Source organism: Medicago sativa, chromosome 2 (assembly GCF_051527215.1).
Source record: "Medicago sativa cultivar Bolivia chromosome 2, Bolivia_mono, whole genome shotgun sequence".
Taxonomy (NCBI): domain Eukaryota; kingdom Viridiplantae; phylum Streptophyta; class Magnoliopsida; order Fabales; family Fabaceae; genus Medicago; species Medicago sativa.
Window position 1 is genome coordinate 77,548,715 of NC_140750.1, and position 18,492 is coordinate 77,567,206.

An 18,492-nucleotide genomic window follows, 5' to 3' on the forward strand; every position below is an offset into this window, starting at 1 on the left:
GTGTAGAAAACTGAAGCTTGTCTGACGTGCTTGTCCAATATCAGATGCCTGTGTTACAATTTTTTGCGGGTTCCGACACCAATATAACGAATACAAAATTTTACTATAGCAATGAGTAGATCTGCTCAGTGGAGTGGGCTAAGATTAGGAACTAATCTATAATATGATGATCGAATTCTATAATAGTAAGTTCATTCCATTTGGATAACGAACATGCATTTGTTTTTTTACACATCTCATTTTAAAACCATATAACACCCCTTTTGTCATAAGCTGAATCGATAACTAAGTTTAACTGTCCACTTTTTTGATAAAATGTATATAAGCTATCAAGTAATTTCACTGCCATTATCAAGCTTGATCAAATCTGCTATCTTTGACTTTGCGTTGAATTTCACTCTCAATGTCTTTAAGAATGTCTAGGACACCAAGAATACCCAAAAGCACTAGTCCACCTGAAAAATTACCACCACCGACTCCTCCATTACCACCATTGCCATCATCATCGCGAGGTGGCAATCCAGGCCCATTGTCATCAAGTCTAATCTTTTTGTCTGTCATTTCAGGAAAATGATAGCAAATTATATTTGTATACATAGACAAGGAACGTATAATTATTCGAAACACAGAATAAAAAATCAATTAAGGGTGAAACAACATTTACATGTACATAATTGCTAATTTTGTAGAAAAGGTAAATGAATAGAGTTGAGTTGTGGATTTCAATAGTATCCGTCCACATATTATGACAAATGCTATATATTATTATTTATTTACAAAATGTCAAGTCGTGCAATTTGTAGTAAATGTTTCCAGTTCTTCAAAAGAAACCTCCATAAGAAACCATCAAACAAACACACTTGGACAAATAAAGACAACAAAACTGAAACGAAACCATTCTAGGAAACAGACTACAAAACACTATCTACAGAAGGGAAAAACTAATAAGATTGTGTTGTCAAAAAAAAAACTAATAAGATTGTAGGAGCACCAAAAAATAAAAATCCCCTGTTCCCTTCAGTTAAGTAGACAGATTTGAAACTATTTATTTTAACCTTCTAATATCAAAATCCTTTATAAATTTACTGTTGTTGCTACTCATTTGAGTTCCTTTTCTAGCTTCTTTGCATTGCAGGTATTAAGCAAGAAAACCACCTCTATCGCCTAAACCAACTATGTCCCATTGAGTCATGGAGGCTGTAGGTCATACCAATCACTAGGATGCATGATTGTAAAGGAAAAGATCCAAGAAAGCCATTATTTATGCACTTCAAATGACTTCTATTTGAAAGAAACAAACATTTGAGTGTGCATACCTTAATTATGAAATATTCATATTTGTTTCTCACATAAAAAACCTACGCTTTGATATTGATTTAGTTATTTCAATAAAGACACTGATGTATGGCAGAAGAAAGAAGAATGAAATTTATATACATAAACTATTTACTAATATGCACATGATGACTAGTATAGAAAATGGAAGAGGCCAACACATTGGGAGGTGCTAAATAGTTCCAGTTTGTCCCAGTGTAAAACAAACAATACAACTTAGCAATCTAACATTATATACTTTCTCCAACATCATATCATTTTTTGGCAGAAGTTTTTTGAGTTGGACTTATTACCAGGAGTAACCGTAATTGTGCGAGCATCGCGGGTTATAGTTTGGGTTGCAGCAGCAGCAGCACATGTAACATTCTGTAGAAAGGGGTGCCATACAAGACATCAGAATATCGTAGACCAACAAACAATTTTGGATAAGTTTTTCTATTAGTCAATGATTCACCAATAAAATCCAAAATTTCCATGATTCGGATTGAAAGTAAGAACAAAAGATCAAACAACATTTACTTCCATATTCCATCCTATAAAAAATGCCTACAGAAAAATCAATGGAACATGCAGCGAATCAATCAACAGTCAACAAACAGACATTAAACTTCTCTACTTAAAAAGTTTCATATGTATGAGAGTGGTACAAGAGGCAATGAAGAAATTGGAACTAGGAAGAGACTAAAGTGGAGGATTCAGATAGAAGAGAAACAGTGTAAACAGTTAGCAGCATGTGACGGGTAAGGATCAAGATAGGAAAGTGATAGGATTCAACAGAAGTTAAAGGAAAATAACAAGAATGGAACTGTTAGTTACATTTCTATCTCTACATAATACATTACCCCTCCTAACATAGACCTTTTGCACAAAAGGTCAAAAGGTCTCCTATCAGAAACATATCTGAATGGTCAGTGGTCTTGGTTGCAGTCTGCCTGCTTGTTGCAGTCTCTATTAGGTATCATTTTATAATCTATTTTCCTATTCTATCTGGGTTTTCGATCAGGTTTCTTCTATAGTAAGGAGCAGTGTTGCCAATGGCGGTCCATGGCGGAGAGCCAAAATCCTGCCAAACCGGCCACTTTGTGGCGCCGTTATATTGGATTATGATATAAAATCCCGCCATATTGGCCGAAATTTGGCATGGCGGTGAGCCCAAAAGCCACCACCAATATCCACCATGGCCGATATTTGACAACACCGGTAAGGAATTAAGCTCCCCTTGCAAGATAAAAATTATTCATCAATTAACAGTTTTATTTTGGAACCTTACCAACTTATCAAAAAGGACTGATTTGACATTGCAATAACACAAAACGCTGCTAATACTTTCCAACAAGAATATCATATAGCATAAAGAAAGCAAACAATCAACAGAAATAAAAATAACCATACCATAGCATAAAGAAAGCAAACAATCAACAAATTCCAAAATAAAAAACCATACCATAGCAGCGTCACATTTTAATCGAGGTGATATAGTTTGAAAAGCTGAAGTCTGAAGTTGCCCTTTTTTTATGTTATATGGTATGCGTCTCATCGCAACAATGTTCGGTCTGGAATGCTTAAGACGTGCCTGAGTTCGACTTGCACTGATTGCAAACGAGAAAATACCAACAAAAAAAATAAAAATATCCATGAATGATTTATATAAACTAAATTCACATTTCAAAAACCTAAGTTGCTAAAACTATCTCAACTAAAAATCTTGTACCTGGCGGTGGTATTAACAAAGGTGAAATGCCAACAATATTGTGCGTTGGTGTCAACATCTTTATTATGACCAAATGTTAAACAATGCTACCTGTTAGCATAATCAGCAGAAGAACGCATCAAAAACAAACTATTAGTCAAAAACTCAAATTCAAAATTCATCATCAACAACAATAACAGCTAAGAACCAACACAATAAGATTAAAAAATTGAAGGGAAAAAGGAAAATATATCGAGGAGATTGAAAAAACAACGTACAGTTAGGGTTTATGGGTCTGTAGTAATGAACAGAGAGGGAGAGATGGATACGTAGAGAAGAAGAAGAGTGAGAGGGTCGATGGAGGGAGTCGCGAGCAGTGAAGGTGGCAGAGAGTCAGCTTGCGTCCCCTCAATCCCTGGAGAGAAGAAACCTTGTAATTTTCATATTAACCAAGGTTATAAAAACTGGACGGTTGGACCGGGAACCGGACCAGTATCCAGTCGGGATGACCATGAAAACCGCTCAGTCTGAAAACCAGGGATTAAACCGGAAAACCGGCAATGCTCTAAGTATTCGTCTGATTTTAATTTGAACAAAGTACTGAAAACAAAAAGAAGAAAATATTGTATCCTTTTTTCTTTAAGGAAAATTATTGTATCCCTATTTACCACCTCAGAAATCTAACATAATAATTAATAGTATAATTTAGTATTTTATTAATTTTACCCCATTATTCACCAAGTTAAGAAATGTAGGTACAAAAGAAAAAGAATTGAGATCCACAAATTTACACCGTTGACTTAACTGCAATATACTAGAACTAGAGGATGTTTGACTAATCATATTTTTACTGTTAGCCAAAGACACAACCTTGAATCAAACATATGTTGATGAGTTGAAGAGATCTCAGTTAATTAAACATGTATGTTTCAAAAGAGTTTTATTAGAAAGATTTATGTGTAAAAAAAATTGTTGCAAAGAGTTTCAATCTTTGACATCTTTGGAGATCAATCTTGACCTTGTCAATGGGGTAAATAAATTTCCTTAGTCGTTACCCCTAAAAATGGTATTATGATTGTGAGGTGATTATTCCATTTTTTTTCTTTAATATGAATTTACTCATTCGTGAATGTGAATATAAAGACTTTTTAAGAGGAGTGTTACTCAGCAAATAAAGTTATCTGGAGTTAAATCCGAACCTCTCAAATTTGAAAAGGGCGAGTTAATCCATATACACATCTTTTTTCTAAGCCCAAATTCTTTTATCAACAAAGCTATTGTGTCTTGAATTGAATTGATGGTTGTTTTTGTTGATGTGGAGACACAACATTTATGGCCATTTAACTAGGTGAGCAACAGTAAAGAAGATATTTCAGTTATCTCAATGTGAAGTTAGATCCTTGTCCTAACCAAGAAAAAAAAAAGTTAGATCTTGCAACTTGCTACCCAATAAATTGCCTACCCAGCATTGATTTAACTTGAGGAACAAATTTGTTTCTTATCTTTGTCTATAAATCTTAATTCAGCTGGTAAAAATTTCAAAGTTGTTAGGACAAACGTCGTGATCAGAGATCGAACCTCGATTTTTTTTAATGGTTATTGTCATTTCGACTATCTAAAAAAAATCTTTTTATTTTGTTTGCTAATTTATTGTGTTTGTCTATTTGATAAAACTTAAGGGAGGTTAGTGAATGTTTTAAAAGCACATGTGGTGTCAGTCTCATTTTAGTAAACCTTAAGGGAGGTGGGTGCAATTTTTTTTTTTTGAAGAACCCTTTATTTTTTTTTAATTTTATTTGCAGCAAATCAGATATTTTTACAACCTTTTATTAATTATTTTCATATAAGAATTTTTTTAAAGGGTTTTTGTATAAGAATTTGCCTCTTTCATTTTTTTTATAAGAATTTACTTTCATGGGATCATTAGTTTAACGATATTTTTGAATTGCAAACTCTAAAAATGACTTTATTTTTGTTTAAACTTAAATCTAGAAAAAGTACTAATTTACGTACTAAATTTTTAAAGGTTAAAGAGTTTGAGGTGCTAAGTTTGAACTCAAACGAAAAAGTAAATATTAATTTAACAATTAATTACTAACATTTTTCATTCTAAAAAAACATAGAAACATAGAAAAAGTACCGTAGCAAAAACGTCAGTTTATTTAAAATGAAAATTTGTTGTTTTTAACTAATTGGAAATATTCTTTAAAAAAAACTAATTGAAATTATGATTAACTTTTCGTTGTTTATCATTTTCGTACAAAATTTGTGGGTAACTAGTTCAGAGTATCAAGATACAGGGCCGGACCTTGGAGGTGCAAACCGCTCAATGGAACTGGACCTCCCAAGGTATGTGCCTCGAAAAAATGTATAGCCCAGTAGTACTACCCGACAAAAAAAAATAAAAATCCTTATACAGTTGTGATTTCCACATTTGGATGTATCGCATATATGCGACACCTTGTATTTATCTTTTAAAAAATTTAAATAGAACATTGTTTAAAAAAAATACATTTTTGTTTTATTACAGACATCTTTTCACTTACAGAATCGAGCTCCTAGATTCGTAGGAACGGCTATATTAGGGGTGTTCAAAACCGAACCAACCCAATAGAAAACCGCAAACCAAATCAATTCAAACCGAAACCGCAAAAAACCGCACTTAGTTCGGATGAATTCAGATGGCTTTTGCACTGAACCGCGCGGTTCGGTTTGCGGTTTGCATCTCAGCAACCGAACCAAACCAAACCAAACCGCAAGAATAATGAATATTACTTAAATATGTACTAGCCCAATTACATAGCTCAAGAATAATCTCTTTTGATTTGATTTTTCCATCGTTGCACCGTCAGGTTCGATTATAATTCCTTTCCATCTCTTTCAATTCATTTCCAGTGATGAATTTGTTTTCTTTACTTCCCAATAATTTGTTTCATGCTTATGTTTCTTCTTAATTTTACCTATATTTTGATATAAGTTTTACCTAATATTTTATCATATAAACATCAAAATAAAATGTCCTATGTTTAATTTGTAACAAGTTGGCAATATTAGAGTTAATGTAATATTTTTTTTATCTCGCGATAACCGCACAAACCGAACCAATCTAAACCGCATTGGTTTGGTTTGGTTTGGTTTGGATGACTTTTTAAAAATCAACCGAACCAAACCAAACCCCATGCTTTTTTATCTCGCGGTTTGGATGACTTTTTTGCTCAAAACCGAACCAAACCGCACCGCGAACACCCCTATATAACTTACAATGGGATGAAAAGGGAACGAATTGCATGAAACGTTACTATCAAAAAAGACAATAAGCAAATCCTACAATCATGTGCTATAAAAAAATGGCAGCACCATCTTATTCCTGTTTTCTGGGAGGAGTCTGGTAAACACGTCGTTTTAATAATTATGCATCGAAATATTTTGCAAATGTCAATTTTTTTTTATTTGTTACTTTAAAAACATCTAGAAAAATACGGAATGCAAATGCAAATGCAAATCTGATGCATATCGTTTAAATTTATTATTGGAATTATATGAAGCAGTTGGGTAATAGTGTAGTGTGGGCAATACAGTCAGGATCGAGATCCTGCATAGGATTGGTTGACCGGTGAAAGAACGTAAACACGAGGAACGTAACGCGATTCGTAAGTAGGATAGGTAGGTTGTTAATAGTGTTGAAAGAAATAGATAGATAAAATAGAAGAAAAATAGAGGAACCAAGCATAAAAATAAAGATAATAGAGGCAACAAAGGAACCAAGCAACAAAATAGAGAAAATCAGAGGAAACGGTGGGAAAACGACAAAAAAACAAGAGGAAACAAAGGAAAAATGGCAAAAAAAAAACAGAAAACAGGACAAAAACAAACCAAAGTAAAATCAAAGCATGATCGAGGTGTTGTGGAACGTGGAATCGTACGATCCTACGAGCCAGTACTCGATCTTGACTACACTGGTGTAGGGGTGTGGCCGTGTGGTAGAGGACATCCTTGTTCTCGCATAGTTTCTCATACATTTTAGAATTCCTGTTCTCGAAAATATAAACAAATGAGAGTACTAGTACTAGTACTACCAATTCAACTTTTATAAAAAAAAAAGTACTCAATTCTAGAACAAAATGATCGAAGAGTTAATAACTTCACACTCACCTAAGAAAGGAACCCCAAGGAGTACTATTGTCCTCTATTTTGGTAGAATTTTTTTCCACCGATCTCAACTCCAATATTTATTTCTTCGATAAATAAAAGACAACCCAATTAATATCGCATGGCACGTAACAAAAACCTTATAAAAGGTTGGGTGATTTGTTTGACTTTCAAGACGTTATTCCTCCTTTCCTTCAGAAAAAGAACAAGGCGTTAATCCTCCTTTTCCTTCTTTTTTTGATTTGTTGTTGCATATTTTTCTTGTTTTCAATGTGATTTGTGTTGGGTGCATATGAATCACTAGAAGTGTAATGTGAAACTAGGATATTTTTTTCATGGTGTGAAACTAGGATATGTTGGGAAAAACACGGTGATTGGATGCTAGCATAGTGTTTGACAACAAGACAACATATTTGTGAAGGTGGAGTCAGTTGGCAACATAATCTTTGTTTCAATAGTTAGTTTCTTGGGGTACAAATGGCCAACTAGTAATCTAGTATAATTAACAAGCTAACACTTAACCTCTACAATAACATAAACGTGTTAAAAAAATGATAAACAAATAAAGGTCCATGCATATTGAATACAAACGTGTTCACATTTTGACCTTTTCATAGTGGTCCATGTTGAATGAAAATGAAATTTAATATCCATATGCACACATACAATGATACTCGTAAATATCTTTTTATCTTACTCATCCATATTCATTAAAATATTCGTACCTTGTATGGTGAATTTTATCTGTGGGTACCAATTTTTTGACATCCCTAGTTGAAGACTTGTTTTTGGGATAGTTTTAACTCCACAATTTCTTAAAAACCACAATATAATCATGAACTTTTGTACAAATATATATTTTTTAGGGTTAATAGGTCTTTACCCCCTGTAATATAAGTCGCTTTTGGTTTTCCCCTTGTAAATTTTTTTTGTTAGATTTCGTCCTTGTAAATTTTTTTTGTTTTAGAATACCCCCTAGGTCAGCTGACTGTGCATTTTCGCTGATGTTTCACACTGAGTCACCTTTTTCTGATGACGTGGCGCGCTGACTGTATAATTAATTTTTTTATTGTGTACACGTGGCATTTGTGATTTTTTTTTAAAAAATTAATAAATGAAAAAAAATCTTTAAAAATTCTAGAAAAATAAAAAATAATGAAAAAAATACCGGAAAAATTTAAAAATTCTGGAAAAATTAATAAAAATGATTAAAAAAAATTAAAAATTAAAAAATAATTAAAAAATTCTAGAAAAATTAATAAAAAATATGGAAAAGATTAATATATATCAAAATTTTCGAAAAAATTATAAAAAAAAAATCTGAATTAAGTTCCTCAAACATTTTTTAAAATAATAAGAAAATATATTTCGAAATTTTTTAAAAAAGTGCAAATTTTTCTTTCGAAATTGAAGAGTTTGTTTTTTTATTTCAGATTTTTCTTTCGAAATCTAGTAAATCAAATTACGATACATATTAATCTTTTCCATAATTTTTTAAATTTTTCCAGATTTTTTTAATCATTTTTATTAATTATTTCAGATTTTTTTATTTTTTCAGAATTATTTTCTTTATTTTTCATTTTTATTAATTTTTCTATAATTTTTAAGATTTTTTTTTGTTTTTTAAAATTTTTTCAGAATTTTTCTTTATTTTTTTAAAAAATCACAAATGCTACTTGTACACAATAAAAAAATAAAAAATTTATATAGTCAACGCGCCACATCATCGGAAAAAGGTGACTCGGCGTGCCACATCAGCGTAAATGCACAGTCAGCTGGCCTAAGGGGGTATTCCAAAACAAAAAAATTTTACAAGGACGGAATCTGACAAAAAAGATTTACAAGGGGGAAAACCAAAAGTAACATATATTACAGAGGGTAAAAGTCTATTAACCTTATTTTTTAATTTTACACTCACGGTTGAATCAAACATGCACAAACAAATCTGTGCATAAATAAGCTTTGTTTAATATGTACAAACAAAATACTCTTACATCTTGTACAAATATCTTTTATATTATTAAATCAAAAAGTAATATCAATTTTTTTTTTAATTTAATGGTGAAATTTATTGATACAATAATAAAAACTAGCATGTACTTGATTGAAAATTTTCCCACTTATATACTATAAAATTGTCTTTGAAAACAAAGTAGAGAGCTCCCTAATTTTTTCCTCACCTAATGAGATGATACTTAGAAACCAAACCCTCCTACCCAAATAAGCCAAGGCTCAGTCTAGGGTGGGAGAGTTTGATAGGTCTCCCACCGTGAGAGAGTAGCTTTAACGGATGGATGTTGATGACCTATGAGTATCTATGATGCACTTGACACACCTGAACTCATCTCAATAGTTTTTAATCCTTCTTTATTCTTTATGTTACTGTACCTCCTCCATCTCTATCCGCACCAATCGAAAGGTTTTTCCATCACCATGGGACAGGAAAAAATCAGCTAACTTAAAAGCCACAAATCCATAAGAAAAAAAAAATTTGTTCTAGCATGTTCCTTTTCTTCACTTCTCGTTGAAACTTTATATATGTCCATTTTAGAACCTCGAGCGGATGGGATAATGAGATGAACAAAACCAAGCAAATAGAATCTAATTCCCCAATGACCATTTTTTAAACTACAGATTCTACAATAAAAAGGGTTTCTAAAATCAAGTCTGAAAACATTAAATATCCGCAAATTGCGACTAAATCAGATGAATTTTGCTATCAATTTGCTTTGGAATGTTTGGTTCTTAGAATTGTTCCGTGTTTTTTTGGGTGAATAGGAATTGTTCCATAAAACGGGTTTCTGCCTTTCTGCAAATCAATTCAGTGTGGTGGCGATCGGAGGTCGCAGGTGCCTTGCCGGCGCGTGGAGATAGAGTCTGATTGAAAGTTAAAGTGAAAGAGACATGATACATGTTATCCCTGATCTATCACTCATGTAAACACCAATTTTTTTCTTTCCATTCAACCGTGTTCCTTGTTGTTGCACCATCCAGTATGTTGTTGGTTGATGTAGATCGGAGTTATTGAGAGAGAGAAATAACACGCAAGCAAGTGTTGGTAGAAGAGAGAAAGGGATGATGAAATAAAAGAGTATTGAGTGTTGACAGCATACAATAAGATCTATAGACATTCATAATCCAACGGCTAATATAACTTGCTTTAACTTGCTCATGGTAGGAGACCTATGAAGGTCTCCCACCCTAGACAGCGCCATAAGGGAAATGTGGAATTTTGGAGTAATGGGCAGTTGGAGAAATTTAACTGGTCTTAGCTAACACTAGTACTAGCAATAGTACCACTGTATTGTGCCCCATTTTCATTCAAACATCAAATCTAGTAACTACGTGTCATTATCAAAACATAATTAGCCCTATATGTGTCACTTGATTACAAATCTTTCTTTCAACAAATAAAAGGAAAAGAAATATATTCTCTCTCTTGGCCATGACTAGAACACCACTGCTACGTCACTCGGTGTTATCACTTGGTTGATTTACCCCTAATTTTATTTTAGTGTATTTTTGACACAATTTCACACATTTGATGAATATAAAAAATGAAAATGCAGAAAAATTTATTTTATTTCCATAAATTTATCTCAGTTGGTAATGTTTAAAATTTTAACTATACAAATAAGAAAAAACATTTTGGATCAAAAATATCATCTTTTATATGTCAAAAACTTTAACTATATGAGTTCTAAAATACTTTCTATCAAAAGAAAAATATATTAAGATATTTATACTATACTATATTTGTTTTTTTAAATAGTGTCTATATTAAGATATTTATACTATACTATATTTGTTTTTTTAAATAGTGTCTTTTCTTTTTTGTTTCTTTTTAAATGTGTCTTTTTCTTTGGTGGTTATGGAGAGTTTGAACCCAAACTTTAAATATGTTATGCATTGTTTCTGAGTTAAGCTCACGACGACTCTTTAGGTAATCATATGAGTATTAAAAAAAAAAAAACATATGTGTTGTGTTGGATTTGCTTTTGCTGTATTGATTCATGAGTGTATATAATCCTCTTGTTCTAAATAGACCAAAACCCTAATAGGGGTTCTTCTAGTAACCAGCAACCAATCGCCGCCAATTTCATCGCTTTCATCAACGCTCTCATTTTCATCTCACTCCAAAAAATTTCACCCTTTTCATCACTCTCTTCATTTCCCATAATTTATCACCTCAATTTCGTTCTTTTAAGACTAGATTTTTATCATCAATTTCATATCAGCAATTATGGAATTAAGCATAAAATTCTCAAATTCTCAATACCTTTTTGATGATTGATTCTGAACATAGTGTAGTTTCAGCTCGTAGCGTTGATGGGGTTAGTTAATTATAGTTATTATTATAATTATGATATGATTAATTTTTGTTAAGGTAGTTACAAGTGAGTGCTTTTGATGCTGTAAATATGGGGCTTTTGCGTTTTGATGATAAAAGTTTCCGTTTTTAGGTTATTTAACGGTTGAGGGTTAAGTGTAGTGATGGGTAGTGATCAGGTTTGAGATTTTGAAGTGAAAAAAAATGTTGTCTGATATGGGTAGAAGGCCAGTGATTGGTGGTGGTAATGAGGGTTCGTTTGGAGATGAATTTGAAAAGGAAATAGGGATGTTGCTTCGCGATCAACGGCGTCATGAGGTTGATGATCATGAACCTGAACTTAATTTGTATAGGAGTGGATCAGCTCCTCCAACTGTGGAGGGTTCGTTGAGTGCAGTTGGAGGGTTGTTTGGAGGTGGTTCTACGGCTGCTACTGCTGCTGCAGTTTCGAAGTTTTCCGGGAATGGTTTTGGTTCTGAGGAAGAGCTTAGGTCTGATCCTGCGTATCTTCAATATTATTACTCTAATGTTAATTTGAATCCCAGACTTCCTCCTCCTTTGCTATCAAAGGAGGATTGGAGGTTTTCGCAGAGACTAAAAGGCGGAGCTTCTGCAATTGGTGGAATTGGAGATAGGAGGAAGGTTAATGGAGCTGATGAGAATGGTGGAAGAGCGGTGTTTGCTACACCTCCGGGGTTTAACAATAGGAAAAGAGAGACTGAGGCGGTGGCTGATGAGAAAACTAGAGGTTCTGCTGAGTGGGGTGGCGATGGGCTCATTGGTTTGCCAGGACTAGGTCTTGGGACTAAACAAAAGAGCCTTGCAGAAATTTTTCAGGTGCCTTGCTTCTTTCGCAGTATTTTGCATTCGTTTCCTTTTCCCTGGATTTTATGTCACTTTTGTTTTCCGTTTGATCTTTTCTTCCACTGTAAAATCTTTTGAGCACATGAAATGTTTTGAAACCTACAAACAAGACCACTAACAAACTGAATAAATTTAATTGATTTGGCTGTGTATGGGGTTCACATTCAGCTCTTCCTAAAAATCCTATATTTTGGCACACTTGTAAACATCACAGTTTTAATAAAGCTTATGTGCATATGTTGATAATGGTACTGCAGCTCTTATGTGACTGTATTGTTGAATTCATATCTTTAAGCCTCACATCTGTTCAGCTTAATTTTTATTTCTCTTATAGTTTGATCTTTCCAGACCCTTTTTCTTCTAGCGATCATCTATAACAAGTGATTGTGCAGGATGACATGGGACATAACACCTCTGTCACAGGCTTTCCGTCTCGTCCAGCCAGTCGTAACGCATTTGATGAAAATGTTGAGATTACATCCTCTGCAGAAGCAGAGCTGGCTCATTTGCGCCATGACTCCTCAGCCACTGATGGTTTGAGATTTGGATCAAATGTTCAGGGATCACCTGCTTCCCAAAATGCTGGTCCACAGGCTTCATATTCTTATGCTGCTGCACTTGGTGGTTCTTCCCTATCACGAAGCACTACTCCTGATCCACAACACGTTGCCAGGGCTCCCAGTCCTTGCCCCACACCTATTGGTAGTGGGAGAGTTGTTGCTGCTGAGAAGAGAGGTATTACCAGTCCTGATGTCTCATCTGGCATCAATGGGTCTGCAGATATTGCATCTGCATTGTCTGGCATGAATTTGTCAACAGATGACGTGCTAGAAGGCGATAACCATTTCCCATCACAAGTTGAGTCTGATGTTAATAATTATCAAAGATATCTTTTTGGTATGCAAGGTGGTCAGGATCATGGCAAGCAGCACGCATATTTAAAGAAGGCTGAATCAGGACACATGCCGAAAACAGCTCACCCTGATTCAGGTAAGAGAAGTGGAAGCGGGTCAGACATGAGAAGTCCATCCTTGGATAGGCAGGTCGAGCATCAAAAGTCTGCTGTTTCTCCCAACAACTTGTATTTCAATGGATCACCTGGCTCCCCTTATAGTGGTGGAGGTGGTTTGCCTGCACAATACCAGCCTTCAGATGGTTCTAATTCACCATTTAATAACTATGGCCTGAGTGGTGGGTATGCTGGAAATCCTGCTGTGGCATCCTTCATGGCTAACCAACTTGGAACTGGTAATATGCCACCCCTGTTTGAAAACGTTGCTGCAGCATCAGCTATGGCGTCCCCTGGAATGGACTCAAGAATTCTTGGAGGTGGTTTGCCCTCTGGAGTTGCTTCTCCATCTGATGTGCATGTTCTCAGTAGAATGGGAAATCAAATTGCAGGTGGTGCTCTTCAGTCTCCTTATGTTGATCCGATGTATCTTCAGTACATGAGGACACCCGAGTATGCTGCTGCACAACTTGCTGCTCTTAACGACCCATCTGTAGACAGGAATTACTTGGGCAACTCATATATGAATTTACTTGAGCTTCAGAAAGCATATCTTGGATCTCTGCTTTCACCTCAGAAGTCACAATACAATGTTCCATTGGGTGGTAAATCCGGTGGTTCCAACCATCATGGTTATTATGGAAATCCTGCATATGGTGTTGGTTTGTCTTATCCAGGAAGTCCAATGGCAAACTCTTTATCCACTTCTCCAGTTGGATCTGGCAGTCCTATTAGGCACAATGACCTGAATATGCATTTTGCTTCTGGAATGAGGAATGTAGCTGGGGTCATGGCACCATGGCACCTAGATGCTGGAAACGTAGATGAAAATTTTGCTTCGTCTCTGTTGGAAGAGTTTAAAAGCAATAAAACAAAGTGCTTTGAGCTTTCTGAAATTTCTGGTCATGTTGTTGAATTCAGGTATACCTTTTTATAGCGTGGTGATGTTCTGATGGCTAATTATTTGACTACATTCTTTTGAAATTTTAAATTAATATAATTTTCTCTTATTGGCAGTGCTGATCAATATGGGAGCCGGTTTATTCAACAAAAGCTTGAAACAGCAACCACTGAAGAAAAGAATATGGTTTATCAGGAAATCACGCCACATGCTCTTGCTTTGATGACCGATGTCTTTGGTAATTATGTGGTTCAGAAGGTAATTATTACTCTGTCTCTATATTGGCCATTCATAAATATATAGATCTTGTTTGAGTGACAATTTGCATCTGGCAGTTTTTTGAGCATGGACTTGCATCCCAGAGAAGAGAGTTAGCCAACAAGCTTTATGGCCATGTTCTGACACTTAGCCTTCAAATGTATGGTTGTCGAGTCATCCAGAAGGTATTGTCAATTTTCAGTGCAGTAGTTGATATTTCTTGTAGCTTTGTATCTATAATTTTCTGAATGTTTGCATTTTTTTTTATTTCTATATCTTTAGGCCATAGAAGTTGTTGATCTGGACCAGAAGATTAAAATGGTTCAAGAGCTTGATGGTAATATCATGCGCTGTGTACGAGATCAGAATGGCAACCATGTCATTCAGAAGTGTATTGAATGCGTACCTGAAGATGCAATTGATTTTATTGTCTCAACTTTTTTTGATCAAGTTGTGACACTATCAACCCATCCATATGGTTGCCGGGTGATACAGGTAAAGATGTATTCGGTGCTTTTGCTACTCTTTTTGTGCACTTTAAAGTCCTTGGCTGTAATACGTTTTATTTGCATGGCAGAGAGTACTGGAGCATTGTGAAAACCCTGACACACAACAAAAAGTTATGGATGAGATTTTAGGAGCAGTTAGCATGTTGGCCCAGGATCAGTATGGCAACTATGTCGTCCAGGTTTATAATAATTCATAACAATTACTTATATTTTTTTCCATTGCTTGCCAGACTTGTTGATTTAAAAGTGGTACCCTAACAATCATAATGCTTTGTGAAGTTTTCTTCATTATGGTATTTTGCTTCTTCATTCATTACAGCTATGAGCTATCTAGCTTTTCTGCACTTTTGGTAGAGTAAAATCCCAGCTGCGCTTCTCTTCGTGTTTTTCTGGAACTGATCCCCGTTTTATTGATTTGCTTCACTGCAACTTTTTTTTTTTTCAACATCTGAATGTCTCCTTTATTATGATGTACACCATCACATACAGTACTCTCTGTCCACAATATTAAATGATTAGTTTTTAGATTTTGTTTTATGGGTTAATACATTTGTTTATTGAGAATGTCTGCTCTTAATTGCTGTCTTGTATATCTTTGTTTTAGTATTTATTGTTTGATATCATAGCATACCATCCTTAATGCTTTATGCTCAATCGAAATTTGACCGTTTGTGATCCAAACTTCTAGTTGCTTCTCCATCCAATACTTTGTCCTTTTGTCCTTTTATTGTGTCATATTTACTTGTCAGCTGATTTCTTATTTTCTTTCGTCCACTCCTTGTAAATAACAGCATGTGCTTGAGCATGGGAAACCTCATGAGCGTTCTACAATCATCAAGGAATTAGCAGGCAATATAGTTCAAATGAGCCAGCAGAAGTTTGCCTCTAATGTTGTGGAGAAGTGTTTGACCTTTGGAGGTCCTTCTGAACGCCTATTGCTTGTAAATGAGATGCTTGGAACTACGGATGAAAATGAGCCTCTTCAGGTTTCTTTTCCTTTAATAGCTGTTAATAATTTCCTTTAGCTTTGCTTAGTTGAAGCTTGTTAAGCTGGATGTTGTCCAAATAGGGTCTGCAATAATCCAAGAGGCGAATATTTGGTTTGCTTAAGTGTCAAAGACCCTGGTGCATATTCCGAGGACTTAAAATAATATGTTCGTTTTAGCTAGCTTTAAGTGTGGTAGAGATATTATTCTAATTGAAATATCTTTCCCTGTGAAATCTCTCTTGAAAATAATCTCAATTTATCCATGTAATTTAACGTTTGAACAGAATGGCATGTTTTCAAATATTTTGCAAACATCCTTCAAAAAAAAAAAAAATCGCGAACCAAACGATGCTGAAGTTATTGAATCCTCAGTATGTTTTGACAAAATTGATAGTGATTTGTCAGATCTTACAAATGATAAATCATGTTCCTCTTATATGCAGGCAATGATGAAAGATCAGTTTGCTAATTATGTTGTACAGAAGGTGCTGGAGACTTGTGATGACCAACAGCGTGAACTAATTCTTTCTCGAATTAAAGTTCATTTGAATGCATTGAAAAAGTACACCTATGGGAAACATATTGTCGCTCGTGTAGAGAAACTTGTTGCTGCCGGAGGTACTTATACTTATTTTGTATTATCACTTTTTTTTATATATTAATGCATCATGTGTGTTTGGATACCCGCCGTTGCTAGTTGCGTTCCATGCATGCTCTATTGAGTTTTCATATGCTAATGTATTACATGTCAACGTGTAATTTGTTGCAGAGAGGAGAATTGCTGCTCAGTCTCCTCATACTACTTAGGGGAGGGCGTAGAGTGTTGTCTGTACAGCTAACTGAGGCTAGTGTGATCCCCTCCTTTGTTCTCCTGCATCAAAGAGTTATGTTTATCTATCTATTTATCTCTGTCTGTGATGGATAGTAGCCGATTGGTAATAAAATTATCGGTTTGTAATTGAGAACTGTACATTCTGTAGTTTATACATAGATTTTAAGAGAGGTGAGGTTCAGATGTGTGATTATGGTACACCTCTGATGTCCCTGCATGGAAGATAAAATGACCATACAATCAAGGTTTTTAAGGTGGTTGTAAAGTTTCATAAAAACGGTGAGGTAGTTTATAAGTTGACGAGACTGTACAAAATGTTGCTATGTGGAGAGCTGTGTCTATGTTTATTAGTAGGTGAGAGCAGAGTTTTTCTTTCATGTATGCTTATTCACTTTATTCCCCAATTCTACAAGCTTATATTTGCGTTCACTACTACTACTACTACTACTAGATATATATCTTGTTTGTGATATCGTTGTGAATTCGAGTCTTCCTCGTCATTTGCCATCATGAACTGTCTAAGAGGCATTCCTCGACATTTGCCATTATGCAACTAGAGGCAATGTCCTGCTATGTACCAACAGAGGGTATGGACAGAATCTAGATTTGGATGGTGCCATAAAATAAACATGTCAAGTTTACTAAGGTAGCTTAAAAATTCCTTAAAAAATAAAATAAAAAAATTGAGGGTGACTGCTGATCTTACATATGCTAGCTTGTCTCATATGGTGGAAACTTTATTGATTTGAATAAATGTATTATTACTTTACAAGAAATTATGTAGTTTAATTTAAACGGTTAAATATCTTTCTCGTCTCTACGAATCAAATTGTAAGCTAAACATATTCAACTCTAATTCAAAATAGCTCAAAAAGAATGTTGGTTTATGAGGGTCACACACTATATGATGCACTATTAAGTGATGTGTGTGGGTACGTAAATTAAACAATTTGAAAATCAGTTTAAACAAGCTATTTTTGTTTCTTATTTTCACCACATTTTTAGGTATTACTGCATTTCTTCGATGATGTTGGTTGAGTGTGAGGGAGAAGAAGGCATAAGGAAAAGTTTTACTGCTTTACCTTACTTTACAATCCACAATGTCTTCATTTTATAATAAAGAGTATTTGAACATCATATTTTACCAATTCTTTTGCTGCTATTATATATATAACTAAGACTAGCTGTTCTCAAAAAAAAAAAAAAAACTAAGACTAGCTACTCAATACCGAAGAAATTTAATTGTCTGAAAGACTGATATTCTGTTATAAAGTAATTGAAATTTTTTTATCTTTGTTATAATTTGATTAGAAGATTGAGTTTAAAGATATTTGTACAACTATTTTATGACAACTTTTTATGACAACTTTTTCTCTTATACTTACATTATGTTTTTATTTTCTCTCAATTGTTTTGGTTTCTGTGTCAGTATTTACTCTTTTTTTTTGTTGTAAATTTATGGTTGTTTCAAAAGTTGTTACACAAATAGTTGTTCAAATAACACACCTCTCTTAAGACAATAAGCATGTACACCCTCCGGTCACTATTATAAGCAAAAATCCACATTTTAAGTTCATTCAATAAATGATGTATGTGGTCTTTAATATAGACTACATACATCATTTAT

General features: G+C 34.3%; 2 protein-coding genes across 2 annotated transcripts; one reads left to right on the plus strand and one right to left on the minus strand.

The window, feature by feature from the left end:
* Positions 1-227: 227 nt before the first annotated feature.
* LOC146950983 (uncharacterized) lies at positions 228-3,434 on the minus strand. The gene is made up of 5 exons (XM_085746933.1): positions 3,304-3,434; positions 3,047-3,136; positions 2,780-2,928; positions 1,629-1,701; positions 228-554 (listed from the first exon to the last, which is right to left on the minus strand). Exons 2-5 carry the CDS (start codon positions 3,102-3,104, stop codon positions 352-354), a joined length of 483 nt encoding a protein of 160 aa, XP_085603059.1. The 5' UTR covers positions 3,105-3,136; positions 3,304-3,434; the 3' UTR covers positions 228-351.
* Positions 3,435-11,230: 7,796 nt separating this feature from the next.
* On the plus strand, positions 11,231-17,294 carry LOC146950984 (pumilio homolog 2-like). Its single transcript, XM_085746934.1, has 9 exons — positions 11,231-12,341; positions 12,761-14,298; positions 14,395-14,536; positions 14,614-14,721; positions 14,819-15,031; positions 15,114-15,224; positions 15,837-16,031; positions 16,477-16,651; positions 16,803-17,294. The coding sequence occupies exons 1-9, from the start codon at positions 11,709-11,711 to the stop codon at positions 16,838-16,840; spliced, it is 3,153 nt and encodes a 1,050-aa protein (XP_085603060.1). The 5' UTR covers positions 11,231-11,708; the 3' UTR covers positions 16,841-17,294.
* Positions 17,295-18,492: the final 1,198 nt, after the last annotated feature.

Bases quoted from the DNA above. Each gene is read 5' to 3' on its own strand.
- LOC146950983 (XM_085746933.1), bottom strand. From the start codon at position 3,104: ATGTTGACACCAACGCACAATATTGTTGGCATTTCACCTTTGTTAATA. The intron at 1,702-2,779 runs GTATGGTTTTTT...CCCTTTCTACAG, and splicing joins TAAAATGTGACGCTGCTATG to AATGTTACATGTGCTGCTGC. The intron at 555-1,628 runs GTAATAAGTCCA...CTGAAATGACAG, and splicing joins CACAATTACGGTTACTCCTG to ACAAAAAGATTAGACTTGAT.
- LOC146950984 (XM_085746934.1), top strand. From the start codon at position 11,709: ATGTTGTCTGATATGGGTAGAAGGCCAGTGATTGGTGGTGGTAATGAG. The intron at 14,537-14,613 runs GTAATTATTACT...TGCATCTGGCAG, and splicing joins GTAATTATGTGGTTCAGAAG to TTTTTTGAGCATGGACTTGC. The intron at 15,225-15,836 runs GTTTATAATAAT...TGTAAATAACAG, and splicing joins ATGGCAACTATGTCGTCCAG to CATGTGCTTGAGCATGGGAA.